Below are 16168 nucleotides of genomic sequence, written 5' to 3'. Positions count from 1 at the left end.
ATATATATACATATATATATACATACATTATGTGTATATATATATATAATGTAATAATACATATAATTAAATATATATCTTTGCCTATTATTAAATATATTTTTTATAATATAATCTAATCTTAGTTATAAAATATGATTATTTGCATTTAGATAATGCAAGTTATCTGAATTAACAGAATGACTTTAAATATGTGAATAACACATATTTTCCAGATATTGTCTCTTATTTAGTGGAAAACGGCGCCGATATATTAAAAGCGAATTATAATGGTGGAACATGTTTGATAAATTCTGTACAAAGTGTAGAGTTATGTACTTTTTTGTTGGAACATGGCGCGGATGTAAATGCCACTGACATTCAGAACAAAACTGCTTTGCATTATGCTATACAAGAGCACAGACTTCAAACTACTAAACTGCTCTTAGAACATAATGCAGATCCTCATCTTAGATCTCGTTATAATGATGATGCCCTCCAGACTGCCTGCCTTAAAGGAGCCATTCAGATATTTGACTATTTAGGTGAGAGGATTTAATGTAACATTGGAACATCTATTTGTTTTATAATAAATCTCTATAATAAGAAATTTATTCTCTTGTATTGTTTCACGATTTGTATAATATTTATATATAATTTAGTGGAAAACGTATCATATTCTGCGGAAAGATTGGCAGACGCAAACGAACTGATGGGATCTACATTTTTTGACGATCATAATGACACGCACATGGCGTTGCAGTATTGGAGGGCAGCTATGATCCTCAGAATGGTCAACTCGGATGACGGAGTGCCTTTACGAAAGAGACCTGAATTACCAAAACGTGAAGCTTATAAAAACGCTACAGAATTTTCGAATTTGGATGAGTTAAGCGCTATCTCGCTTGACTTAGATGCAATAAGAATACAAAGCTTGCTGATATGCGAAAGGATATTAGGTCCGCATCATAAGGATACTCTCTTCCGGCTGATGTTTAGAGGTGCATCGTATGCAGATGCCTTAAGGTAAATATTTTAGTTTCTTAAACTATTTTATATTATATTTATATTGTAATTGTATATTTTACCATAAGAGGTTTTTTCTAGATATCAGAATTGTATAGATCTGTGGCGTCGCGCGTTAGAAATTAGGGTAGAAAAGGATTCGGTATGTTAACTGCTTATATATATCATAGTTATAGGTGACGTGATTTTCTTCAGTATTGATTCCATATGAAAAATTTATCACAATTTATCAAATTTAACGATATTTTTTGCAGATCTTGTATGCGGATACTTGTTTTACCGCACAAGCTCTTGTAAGGCTTATGGTAGATCTGAATGAAAAAACGTTGGAAGTGATGGATCGTAATCGAGAAAAGCAGGAACCGCGATTTCGCGACGTAGTAGCGATATTTCAATTACTTTCTAGCCAACTGACCGAAGCTAGAGAATTACTGGAGGTATATGCGATTTGCATATATATATGGATATACAATTTATAGAGAATTTTGTGTATATAAATACATTGTATATATTATTGTTACGATTAATTATATAAATGTGAATATTATAGAAACGTCCCGTACATAAGAGACAAAGAGATAGTTACGAACGCATCCTGAAGTGTGTGACGCATCTTATTTATCTATTAGGAGAAACGGCGATTGCTAACGGGGAGAAAGCTGTAAAGCGCGAATTAGTCCGTCGTTTAGTGAAACAAAATCCAAGAACTGTTTATACAGAGGACACACTTCTCCATCTTTGCGTTTCTAGTTTAAATACAATTAATTCTAGTTATTTTACTTCTGCCGATGATATGCATGTAAGTATGGACCTTCAGTTATGTATTAATTAATATTCTGTAATTAAAAAATTATCGTTCCCTGGACTTACTTGATGAAGAAATCGACTATAAATTAGATATATGAAGGAAATACATATACATACATATACATATATAATAATAGAAATATGTGGTGTATATTTTCAGACAATCTTTCCACATTTAGATGTTGTTAAATTACTCTTAGATTGTGGGGCATATGTTGATGCTAGAAATATAATGCGATCAACACCTTTACATGTAGCGAGTAACGCTTATAATTTCCTCAATCCTGTAAGTATTTTTCTTTATACATATATTTTTTTTATAGAATTTTATATAAATCAAACTTAATGATTCGAATTTATATTTGTAATAGTTGATACAATTATTGTTGGATTATGGCGCACACTTGGATACACCAAATAGGGCGGGAGATACACCAGCGCGATTGATATCTTCTAATCCACTAAATAGTGTCAATCTTCTTAATTATACTAGCCTTCAGTGTCAGGCCGCGCAAGCTGTTTGTAAATATGGAATTCGTAGTACGGAACTACCTATTACGTTACGTTATTTTCTTGAACTTCATAGAGAATGATATTGATAATATTTTCAAATAACTTAAATGTTTATTACGAATAATCTTGTATTTTGTTATAATTCCAACATATATGACAATATCAAAAATTTCATATGTAATAATAAACAATAGTATATTAATTATAATTAGTTAATGCAGATTATAAGAACATCATAGAAAAAAAAGTAACATAATGTTATGAAATGAAACAATGTCAAAATTTTAATTATATATAAAGAAAGTACTATTTTTAGAATTCTCCTATTAAGTGTGATCTAAATTGTAAATATCGCGCATGCAGTTTAAGACATCAAAGTGAAAAGTGAATGTGAGAAGAGAGTGCTTCTATAAAAACTAATTTTCTCGACGAGATATACTTATATATACTTTACAATGTGAAAATCATTTTTAATATTTCTGTACAGCGACTTGCGTAATCTAATTAAATATTAAGAGTTCGTGCAATTTTGGAGCCATTCTTAAATATTGCAAGATATTACTGAAGAGAAATCTGCATTCAAAAGTTGTTAGACATATTATACTAATTAAAAAAAATACTTTGCGCAGTAGAAAATATAAACATTGGCGGCAATATGAATTGTTTTTTGAAGATACAAATTATAACCGTATAGAAATAAGAACATTATATACAAGATTTTTGATTTATTGAAATTTTAATTTATTAAATTTTAGAAAGAATTATATTAAAATTTTTTTCAAAAATATAATAAATAGTGTTTTTTTATGATACGTATTTATCTAATGGAAACATTTCTATTGATTTTTAGAATATCATCTCATAATTCTGTTTAAGTTATTGATTAATTGATATAAAAACTGTAATAGAGTGCCTTTATATTCTACATATTTTGTATTATATCTTTTATAATAATATTACTAAATATTTTTTGTGATTCAGATGTTGATATTTGATGAATATGATGAAACATCTTGATATTGTTGATATTGAGCGTTTTCTTTTTATATTATATTTTTTATTTAAGTTTAGATTTTATTTTTTCATTTATCGCTTATAAATTGTATTTCTAGAATTATTGCTTTTTACACTGAGCTATTACATCAAAATTAGATAATTTTTAAATCTTGATATATGATTAAGATATGAATCTCCAAAATTATTTGAATTTAATAATTACGTTATATCTCAAATTGCTAGGTTACTCCATTTGGAAACTCAACTTTTTTATAATAACAAGTTTGCTGCCTCTGCTGTGCAAAAGTGTCCGCCAATAAAAGTTAATTTCGCATTCATCATTCCCCTTAATCTGTAAAAATCCTACTACGATTATAAATATTAAAGCAAAACCAAGACTGCGCTGGAGAGTATAATAGAATTATATAAATACAATATAAGAATTATTTGATTCCTTTATCAACATCTGAATCTAAGTAAGGCTATTGCTTATTAATTTATTTTTTCATGTATGTAATTTAAGTCTTTTTAAGTTTCGCTTTATAGTTTAGATTTGTTTATTATTATCTGCAATATAAGGATTTATAAAAATGATAATATGTTGATAACATATATTTTTGAAACGCTGAAAAACTATCAATCACACAATATAGATTTTAAAACATACAATCTTGAAATTAATACACAATTATAAAAACTAATAAAGTTGATATGTAATACATAGTATTTGGAATCAGCCTTAAAAACTTAATACTAGATTATATACAAACTTGCTTTTCATGTATTTCAGCGTTTTATTTAAGAGTATAAAGATATGACGGATATGCCACATAATTAAAATGTCAATAAAAATGAACAGCGAGATTTATCGATATGTTGTGCATAAAAATCTGTAAATTTTAACTACACTATCGAATTATAGTGATTATCATATGTGAGGCTATCGCAAACGTTCGTTTAAAAATTATAAGATATTACAATTTATTATACAATATATAATTATACAATATATGAGCGAGAATATTAATTGATACAAAATTGAAAACAAATGCGTTATAAATACACAGTTGAAGCAAACGTCACTTTCTTGTATATCTCAATTATTCTTTGAAATTCTCTTCATTCTATAAAAGCTTTCCTTTTCATGAAAACTACTAATCTATCAAATTAAAAAGTAAAACATAAATGGTATTGTTTTTTGTTATTTATTCAAACTTATCTTTTTAAAAAAAGGTAAAAAAAGCATTAAGCACGCGTACTTTTCGTGAAGAATCATTTGGGTCGATTTCATTAACGCCAATTACTTAATTGGTTGTGGAACTGACTAATTGTATTTGCTGTTTAATAGAATTGACCACTTATGGTTAACATCGATTCGACTTAATCGAGTTGGTGAAACCGGCCCTTTGTATATAATACTAAGTATCAAACCCAATTAATAATAATTTTAATTTTTTTCAGGGATATTCTTATTAAAGATCTTCTTATTCCAATTCAAGTAATGGCAACTTTAATTCTCTGTAAAAATTAATACTCTTCGAAAAAAATTAATATATAAAAATTAAAATTCAGATGCTACAATCTTAACTAATGCAGTTAAATTCTATTAAATTAAAAAGTAAAACACAAATGGTACTGCCTCTTGTTATTTATTTAACTCTAATGATATGTATCATTCGTATAAAAGATTTGATATCAATAAAATTGGCGCTAAGTGAAATTCCTCAAAATTTTAGGTATTATTCGTCAAAAAGATTAGATATCAACAATTGACGCCAAATTAAATTCCATGTAATTCGGATATCAAATTACATAAATAATATTAACTTATATGATATTCCTATAAAAGATTTGATATCAAGAACTGGCGCAAAGTTAAATCCCATTTCTTTATACCATACCAAATTAAATTAATAATGAATATTAATCTAATATGTATTAGAATATTAATCTAATTTGTTTAATAAAGGAATTGATATTAACAACTGTGTGTGTGTGTGTGGCGCCAAGTTAAATTCTACTATCAAAATAAAAAGTAAAACCCAAGTGATACTATCTTTATTATTATTTACTTAATCCAAATGGTACTATCTTTAATTTTTATGAAATAAAATCTAATTATACGTATATCTTGTTGAAGAATCTTCCTATTCTAATCTAAACGGTTTAAATTCTTCTTAAATAAAATTATTATATCACAACTCATTCAAAGCCATTTTCTCAACTGAAATAGTGATTATTTAATTCTCCTTTAAAATATTATACAAAACATTATCACAAAATTGCGTTAACTTGCTCAATTTAAGTGTCATTACAAAAAATTAAAGAGTTAATCTTAAAACAAAAAAATTTAATTTAAATAGGAAAATTTTTCATATAAAAACACTTGCTTTTTTCATTTACGATTAACTCTTTAATTTTTTGTAATAACACTTAAATTGAGCAAGGTAACGCAATTTTGTGATAATGTTTTGTATAATATTTTAAAGGAGAATTAAATAACCAGTATTTCAGTTGGAAGAGAAAATGACTTTGAATGAATTGTGATATAATAAATTCATTTAAGAAGAATTTAAACTGTTTAGATTAGAATAGGAAGATCCTTCAACAAGATATACGTATAATTAGATTTTATTTCATAAAAATTAAAGATACTATCATTTGGATTAAGTAAATAATAATAAAGATAATATCACTTGGGTTTTATTTTTTATTTTGATAGTAGAATTTAACTTGGCGCCACAATGGTTGATATCAATTCATTATTTGTTTAATTTGGCATGGTATAAAGAAATGGGATTTAACTTTGTGCCAGTTCTTGATATCAAATCTTTTATAGGAATATCATTAAAGTTAATATTATTTATATAATTTGATATCCGAATTACATGAAATTTAACTTGGCGTCAATTGTTGATATCAAATCTTTTTTACGAATAATATATAAAATTTTGAGGAATTTTACTTCGCGCCAATTTTGTTGATATCAAATCTTTTATACGAATGATACATATCATTAGAGTTAAATAAATAACAAGAGGCAGTACCATTTGTGTTTTACTTTTTAATTTAATAGATTAATTTAATAGAATTTAACTTTATTAGTTGAAATTGTAGCATCTGAGTTTTAATTATTCATTTGATATATTAATTTTTTTCGAAGAGTAATAATTTTTGATAGAGAATTAAAGTTGCCATTACTTGAATTGGAATAAGAAGATCTTTAATAAGAATATCCTTGAAAAAAAATTTGAACTACTATTAAAATTACTGTTAATTGGGTTTGATACTTAATATTATATACAAAGGGCCGGTTTCACCAACTCGATTAAGCCGAATCGATGTCAACCATAAGTGGTCAATTCTATTAAACAGCAAATACTATTAGTCAGTTCCACGACCAAGTAAAAGTAATAGGCGTTGGTGAAACCGGCCCAAATGATTCTTCACGAAAAGCATGCGTGCTTAGTGCTTTTTTTACCTTTTTTTAAATAACAAACAATACAAAAAACAATACCATTTATGTTTTACTTTCTAATTTGATAGATTAGTTTTCATGAAAAGAAAAGTTTTTATAGAATAAAGAGAATTTAAAAAAATAAAATATACACTGCAACAAAAATAAATTATTACCATTAACAAATTTTTATACATAATTATGTAGTCATATATAGTAAACACATATAATAAACAAAATTTATGTATTCATTTAAAATTATCCATTTTTATAGTAAATCATAGTACTTTAATAAACATATAAAATAATCATTAGTAAACAACACCTGATAAATTAATATGTTTTTAAATTAAGTTAAAATGAAGTAAAAATTAATGGCTTAAAAAATCAATTTTATTCAGTTAAAAATTGCGTTAACATAAGTTAAATTTAAAATTATTTTTCATATTATTTTTTAAAATTAAATCATTTTTCTTTATAGATAAATTTTTTAACGCTTAATTTATATTGGAAAATCATATTTTGAAATGTAACTACAAAAAATACAAGTAATATATTATTAATGTGTTTTATATATATAACTACATAACTGCACAAGAGATTTATTTGCTAATGCAATAATTTTCATTTAAATGTATGTTTTATTGCACATGTAATATATAGAATAATCCACTGAAAATCTTAAACATTTTACTTATATATTAAAGGAAGATGCTGCATCGTTATTATTCATAAAATTAATATTAATAACTGTTAATATTCACGTTTTTGCACGAAAAGTTAATGTTAAAATATTCAAATTCAGAGATCTTCACCTGTATCAGTATAACAGTAATAACATTATAACATATTAAAATAACAATCTAAACTTAATATAATCATTACATTTAAATAATAAAGAGTGACTGCAAAAAAAGGATTTTTTCCTCCGTTTTTTAGGACCCCAATTTTTGGACTGAAAAAATTAGACTGAACTATGCGCCAAATGATACCCTATAATGAGATATTAATGTCTATATAAGGTAAAATATATATTTACCTCATTTTAAGCGCAAAAATATTTAGGGAATAACGCAAACAGGCCTATTGAAAATTTCTATAGTAATATAAAAAGCTGAGTTACGTTAGATATACGTAAAATGTATATGTAGAAGGAATTGCAAAAAGTGTATCTTATAAATATAAAGGCGATGAACAGAACAGAAACTGGATGGATACGTATTATGGAACTGTATTGTCGAACGAATTTAGAATGAATTCCGATCGGAATTATTTCGTTTTCCGTAGAATTTAGTGAATAATTGAACAATTTCGATCAAAATCTTCTGGATGCGCATACATATGCAGAATATGCAACAACCGCATCGTCTCACGAACATCCGTGTTCTGATTTATTCCGTTAGATCAAAAAATATAAATCAATTACAGCCCTAGTTTAACCTACAGGTTAAACAAAGACATCTATTGCGACTATAGAGAGCCTATAATCAGAGAATCGCCAATTTGATATTTGACCGAATCGCTCGCTGATTGGGCGCGTGGCGCTCGAAAAGGTTAGAGTGACAATGATAGGAAAATAAAAGCCATAGCTTGCATTGTCATTCAATTTTTTACGATAGATGTCTTTGTTTAACTTGTAGATGTCTTTGTTTAACCTATAGGTTAAACTAGGGTTGTGATTGATTTATATTTTTTATGCATTCGGAGAGACGCTAATAACGCTATTTCTGTTATTCTATCTTCGTTGTTTATTAGACGTAATACAAAGATAACATATAAACTAAACTATATCTAGCAAGCGCGCTATCAGCGCCATAATCGATGTCATAAATCCCTATAAAATTCTCACAGAAAATAAACATATGTGATGTGACCATGCATTACCAGCGCCATATTTGTTTCTTGCATCAAAAATTGTAAAAGGACAAATCCCTCACTCCGTAGCCGGCGACGACGACGTTACTTAATCTTAATATAAAAGTTTCAGATTCGGATTTTGCGTCGCAATATCTCGACTCGTAGGGCACGTAGAGAAAAAATAAAAATACTTTCATTATATATTTATAGACCGGATGCAATCGATTGAGCACACTTAGAATCTGATCAGTTCCGCCCTTATTGAGATCTAATAATTTCGATCCCTGATAAATCGATCCCTCGCCGGTTCGCGTAATATATCCACAGCAGTGTCGCTGCGCATAGCTTAGCGCCAAGACACTACCAGTGTCTCTAGATACAAATTACAACTGGCTGAAAAAGTAGAAATTTCCAAAAATTATAATTAATGATCCACATCTAGTTCTCGAGTCTAATTGTGGATCGTAATGCAATTTTAACACATTAAATTGTATTTAAAATTAGTGACAGTCAAAAATCAATGATAAATAAAAATAAATTAATGAAAATTAAACGTTTGGCAATAAAAAATATTAAATTATAAATAGTAACACTTTTTGTATAATCATGTATATATATTATTTTATATTCTATTTTGATACTTAAAACAAATAAATCTTTTTGTGATGGCATCATTGTAAGATGTGAAAAGTTTTTAATTTTTCCATGAAATTTAATGCTACTTACTATCTATTATAAAACTTTATATCAACTATAAAAACCATAACACAATTCGTATGATATTACACTTTGAATGAATTTCTAAAGATATATACGTTAGTTAACCTTGTATATTTAATTAATTAACACTTTATCAATAAAATGTGTAGCGCTGTTTCTAATAAATTAAATTCAATCGACATTTGGAAATAAATGCTAAAGAATTTTGTGATATGTAACATTTAATGGAAGATACTATAATTATTTAACCATAATTTAAACATAAAAATGAACTAGTACCTGATTTACATCTAGTGGTTTTACTCTACACATGATAAAAATATACATACACATTCTCTTTGCTTCAGTCGTTCTAAAGATTTTGACGTGGTTAGTTGTCAGTAAATTAAAAATTTAACCATTATTGTCTTGATTACTATGACAGAATCGTAAGAATTGCATGTAAGATATTAAATCATCAAAATTTTATAATTTAAATTCAGGTCAATTTAATTTTACAAATATCTTTTTTTTATGATTTATTAGTCTATCTTTGATACATTATTCTATTTCTTTCTTTTTACTTTTCATAACAGCTTTATTATAACTTTATTACTAATTAAATCCGTTCTAATCGTCAATCGTCAAATAAGTTTTGATTATTGTCTATTCTTCACTGAATTCTCTAATTTCTATTTATCAGATTTTTAAATGACAAGCAATTATACGATTTATTTTTAATATTTCTTTTTTCATAGTCATTAGTAATTTATACAATATGTTTTCAACCTTAATAACTGTTTCTTATTTACATTATGTTCCTATATTTACATTCAATTTGAATTACGTTATATTATTTTCAATGTTTTTTAACATATCATGTTTTCAAATGATTATTTTAATTATGTAAATCAGAAAGAAATAAAGAAACGTTTATGTATAAAATAAATGTTCCAAATTCCATATATAATACATATAGTATCACTAACGGTAAAATATATCAATTTAGCAGTAAAAGATACTAAAATATGATTACAGATTTCGATAATGTTTTCATATAGTGCTATTATAGTGAAAGCGTATTATAGGGTATCCATCAAAAACAATACACGCGCGTCTTTAATAACTCTATATTTAATAACTCTATATTATCTAGCCGTAGAAGATGCTATATCAAGAAAAACATGAAGAAAAGTTTATGTCAAGAAATTGATAAAAGTGACCTATTTCGCGTCAAGACCGATTTATGTCGGAATGCGTACGAAGTACGGTTTACATCTAGAAAGCGAGAAGAACGATTTAAATTAAAGAAGGGTATAATAATATGTAGCATAATATTTACTACTCATAAAATACACAAATTTTATTACGAAAAATTAAATAATAGTTTTAAGGTGTTTAATGAGTGAATTAGTTACGTTAACGGTAATTCTTCGTGATATGATTTCTTTGACAAAAAATTTATAAAGTCAGAAATTATATTTTTCTACGGCTTTAGGTAGATAAACTTGAAAGTAAACATTCAAAAAAATTTAAACCGTGAGGTCTACAAAAATGGAGGAATTCAAAGAACATTACAATGAAATTAATTGAGAATATCTCTAAAACGTTTGGGATTTGAATCTAAAAAAAAAATAAGTTTTAAACCTCAAAATTTGCAAAATTTGAATCGACATGAACAAATGCACAATGACGCAGAAGAATACGTATGTAACGTATGTAATTGCGATAAGATTTATGTTTCGTAATTAATATTTTTAATGTTTTTGATAATTTTGTATCATTTCAACAGTTATCCGTTTTATATTATCATTTTCATAGTCATTTTATAATAACAATCTTTTTTATATTAAAAATGACCAATTTATTTCCTCGAGAGTTTTGAAACAATGTAATAAAAAGATACATAATGAAGTTAAACTCTATGAATGGAACGTGTGGTAAAATGTTTCATATTCAGTATGAATCATATTTGCGTCGTCTGAGATGATTCATGCAGAGAAAAAACTTTATTAATGCAAGTTTTGTGAAAAGGCATTTACGTAAGTATTTAAATAAACAACAAAAATTAGAGGAATTATTTAATATATCGACGTATATTTTTAAATTAATTGATAACAATATTTCGTAATCAAATAGGGATTCTAAAAAGACACAAAGAGAAGCATTGCAATCATAAAAATTACAAGTTTATCGTGCGTGAGGTAGTTTTCAGCACAATTCGCGTTATCATGTAGAAACGTATCATCCCCGTAAAAGACAGTATAAATGTGATGGACCAATGTCCATCTACATTTGTCTATCCTATGATCTTAAAACAGCATATAAAAGTACTTACAGGCGAGAAACCATATGTTTGCGAAGTATTACCAAATTATTGTTAGTATTTTTTATAATTATTTCTCATTTGATTTGTTTACGTTTTTACATTTCTGTAGTCATAAATGTGCTGTATTTTAGGTTTGCGCCGAAGCCTTTTTTAGAAAAGGTGACAAAGACAAACACAGTTTTGTACAAAGTGATAAAAATGAATGTTTAATGTGTGATAAGGGCTACACACATAAACGTGCATAGACTTCTTGTGCACATGCAAAGTGAGGTCATTCATGATATAACGTTTTAATTCATAAGCAGATTCACATTTGTATTTGGATTTTTTTGTTATATATTCATGATTAGATTATAATAAATTACTGTAATGTACCACAATACATTTAATATAGAAAATTATTTGTTTTTTAGAGTCACACAAGTGATACCGAAGTAGAGAACTAACCGCGAAATGGCAACAGAATAGATAATCAAGTACAATTGGCGATTGGCCTCACTGTGCATATGAAAGTGCCGTCATTGAGCGCGCGATAAGACTTGCTTTTGAATGATATTATATATCGCGTGTGTATTATTTTAAAGGTATGTTTTGTATTAGTTTTTACAGCGTGTGAGCGTAAAAACGAAATGTACTCTAAATGTATAGAATAATCGTGATAAAGGATTTCTTAACGCTAATTTATCCGGCTGCGTCTTCAGAACACAGTATTATTTTAAGATTTGACGTACTGACTATTATCTTTTATGTATAACTATCACTTATGTATGTACTATTATAAATCGACAAATAAGAACTATATTAAAACAAGTGATATTAGAGCGTTAGTATTTGTTTTTGTCTTGATTATTCTATCGCTATAATATTATTATAAAGTTCTGTGTAAAAACCTTTTGATATATATATATAGAATGACGTGCTATGAAGAGACAGGACTCTATTTGCCAACAAATTGATTACTACAGTACTGTTTATATTACATTTGCCGACAGTTTGTTATCAAATAAAAATTATTGTCTCATGTATTCAATTGCTCCATCCTCTGCTTTAAAAACGTAATACTGTTTTACGTAACACAAAAACGTAACACAAATTATTTTCTTATATAGTTAACCTATTTGTACGCAATCAGTCTATAAGTAACAATACACACATATTGTATTGTATTATGTGCACACAATCCTTTACTTCTTAATTTTATATTTGTACACAAAAATGCTTACACATCGTATTATAGGCAATGATGTGCAAGCAAATGTGACAAGTTTGTTTCTAAAATTCTTATTTCTGCATAAAAGTGCTTTTAAGTAATCGATCTGTAGTGAATAATATTATGTGTGCAATTTAGTTTGTGCGCAATAGTGTCACGTGTGCACATGCCTTTTCCTCTTAATTTTATGTTTGTGTGCAATAGTGCGTGTAGGCAATAACGATGTGGACAATAATTTCTGTGCACAAACCAACTGTTGAAAAATATAATATAAGCAAATGGTGCTGTAGGCAATTAATTTCTAGGCAAAAAGAGTCTTCTTTCCCGGAAAACTTTTGCCGAAATTTATAAATAAGTTTATTATCGTTGAGGAGGATAGTGCTTCAGAGACTTAGCAATCCTTGTGATGGTACGAAAACGCAAATTCCAGCGTTGGGCGTTAAAAGCGGTCGTAACGTCCCCACACAAAAGTGCTAGGCAATAATGCGATGTGGAAGTACGTGTGATTAATTCATCTGTGAAATTTTTATTTATAAGTACACAAAAATGTTTGTAAGTAATCGATTTGTAATTAATCGTAGTATGCGTACAATAATGTAGTTTATGCGCAATAATGTCATGTGTGCATACGTGCTTTTTTTCTTAATTCTATATATTTGTGTGCAATAATGCATATAGGCAATCGAGCTATAGGGAGTAATTATTATGCAGAAAGGAACTGTCGGCAAATGTAATAAAATGTAGGTAAACGCGCCATTGAATCAAATTATTATTATATTTTACCAGTGGCGTCAAGTTCTTTTTGATTAAAAAATGGTTATATTTCAATTGAGTATTCTCATGTTCATATAATTTTTTAGAATAGTGAATACATATTATCTATTTGAATTAAAAGATTACACATGTATGAGTTATCATTATTTTTTAATATAAATATATATACTTGGGTTATATATTATTACTTTAATAGTTTGGAATAAGTATAAAGATGTTGGCATTTACATTTAATTTTTATTTAATTAGAAAATATAACCATTTTGATTTCATTAGCTAAAAGAAATAAAAACTGATTATTATGTTTAAGAAGAAAAAGTAGGACCACGAATTTTATTGTTTAAAGGTAACTATAGAACATCATTGTTTCAATGAAACGTATTCTTTTTTTTATAAATGGTGCAATTTAAGTATTTTATATTTTCTTTTTCAAATTATTATTACTATGATTCGGAAAGTCAGTTTGGAATAGATTTAAAATATACAGTTATTTTTTTTTTAGGAGCGCACATACAAACGTGTACACTTGCGCTTTTTGTATCTTTTTCTAAAAAAAAAATTTTGTTGCGATTTTGTGTACATATTTTCAATTGTTAATCGTGTAACATTATTAGTCTTTTTACTACAAAATTTTTTTACTAAAAATAATTTTTTTAAGTTTATACTTATACTTTTTTAATTCTTTGTAATGAAATTTTACTGAGAATTGGAATAAAAAAATATGTATTATTTGAGTGATAATGAAAAAACTTTTAAATAAGAATAAAAAAATATGTACGTAGACCTTATTTTAAAAAAATAAATGTTTGTAATTTGGAATATAGTTTCATGAACATTTTATTTTTTAGAGAAGTAATACAACAGTAATGATTGAAAAAAATGTATATTATGCTTGTAATTGTAGCAATTTTATATATTTTTTGATAAAATTATATATTCGAAGTTAAAATAATACAATTTTCTGATATCCTTATTTTTTTAAATGAAAATATAACAGAAACTTGATTAAACCTCATATCTTCCAAATTTTTGCTTGTATGTGTAATAATTTTTTAATAATAAATATTCTAAACATTCCATTTTTAGTTTACGGATCTTAATATTTTCGGTTTTTTGATTGGTAGCCACTGTCAATCAATCAGTAAGTGAAACCCCTTTGCTGTGCTGATTAGAGTAGTGTATAAGGGTTGCAATATGCAGTGTGTACTGCGAATGAGTAACACTGTAAAATATTTTATTAATTTTAAGAAAAAAGATAATAAAAAAGTGACAAATTATTACATTTTGTTTGAGTGACGATAACGAGTTACTTTTACGAGGTAATGTTGACAACCCTGTGTATATATAAAAATTTGTATATATACACATGTATGTTCGTTTTGTCACAGTTGTTTCCAAGATTTTGACGTGGTTAATTGTCAGCAAACAATTTAACTGAAATAATCGCTATATCAAAGCCATAACACATTGTATGTAAGTTATTATATCATCAAAATTTCAGTTTTTAAATCTAACGTCATTTTTCAATCTAATCGTTATTCTTAATTTTATAAATTTCTCTTTTAAAACTTAGTCTATCTTTGACATAATGTTTTATTTTTTTTTTATTTTTCGAGAATGCAATAATTTTATTATAACTTTACTTCCTGTAACCCTTGTCTATTATCAAATAGATTATAACTATTGCCCATTGCATATTAAATATTTTAATTTTTACTTAACAGATTTCAGAATATGATTTTATACCATTGTGCGGTTTATTCTAAATCTTTTTTCATACTTAATACTTATTTATACAAGATGTTGCTTTCAACCTTGATGGCGGTTTCTTATTTATATATTTCTATTCCTATTCAATGTTTGTTTGAATTATGTTTCATTATTTTAACGTCTCATGTTTTTAATATAACATTATACTTAGTATTTTATTTATGTAAATTAAAAGAAAAATAAAGAAATGTTTATATGTAGAATATATACTTAAAATTTCATATCGAGTATTATTAACGATAATATATTAATTTAGTAGTAAAATGCGTTAAAAAATGGTAGCTAGACTTCGACAAAGATTTTATCACAGTTCTTATTGTTAAAGTGTATTCGATATTCATTAAAACCAATACACTTTGATAATCCTATATCTAAATCGTAATTACATCGGCTGTTTTATACATTGTGATAACAATGTATTCATCCGTCATTTTCAAGTGTTTTAAGTTGTTTAATGACAAAAGTACTTATATGTTAACCGCAATCTTCCGTTACAAAATTTGTTCGATAAAAAAAAGTTTATGTTTTTAAGGAATTACATTTTCTTACGGTTTTAGGTAGATAATCTTAAAAATATACACGATCAACAAAATTGAGACTGTAGGAATTACGAAAAGAATTTAAAGAACGTTACAATAAAATTAACCGAGGAATGCGCCTGCAGAGCGCATTAAAAATTCAATTTGAAAAAAAAAGAAGGAATATCTATCAATCTCAAGTTTCGCAACATTTGAATCGATAATTGAAGATA

At 26.6% G+C, this 16168-nt stretch overlaps 1 protein-coding gene across 2 annotated transcripts in view; it reads left to right on the top strand.

Annotated features, from left to right (window-relative positions):
* Nucleotides 1–2436, top strand: part of LOC108747971 (protein fem-1 homolog A) — a 4869-nt gene extending 2433 nt beyond the window's left edge. For both annotated transcript variants that reach the window (XM_018485903.1, XM_018485912.1), the window contains exons 3-9: nucleotides 216–524; nucleotides 642–1005; nucleotides 1087–1147; nucleotides 1260–1442; nucleotides 1556–1804; nucleotides 1973–2098; nucleotides 2184–2436. In XM_018485903.1, coding sequence (XP_018341405.1) covers nucleotides 216–524; nucleotides 642–1005; nucleotides 1087–1147; nucleotides 1260–1442; nucleotides 1556–1804; nucleotides 1973–2098; nucleotides 2184–2405 — 1514 coding nt within the window. In that variant the 3' untranslated portion in view covers nucleotides 2406–2436. The remainder of the gene's footprint in view (nucleotides 1–215; nucleotides 525–641; nucleotides 1006–1086; nucleotides 1148–1259; nucleotides 1443–1555; nucleotides 1805–1972; nucleotides 2099–2183) is intronic.
* The last annotated feature ends 13732 nt before the right edge of the window (nucleotides 2437–16168 follow it).

This window comes from Trachymyrmex septentrionalis, unplaced genomic scaffold (assembly GCF_001594115.1).
Source record: "Trachymyrmex septentrionalis isolate Tsep2-gDNA-1 unplaced genomic scaffold, Tsep1.0 scaffold108, whole genome shotgun sequence".
NCBI classification, from domain to species: Eukaryota; Metazoa; Arthropoda; class Insecta; order Hymenoptera; family Formicidae; genus Trachymyrmex; species Trachymyrmex septentrionalis.
This window is presented reverse-complemented; position numbering and strand designations above follow the sequence as displayed.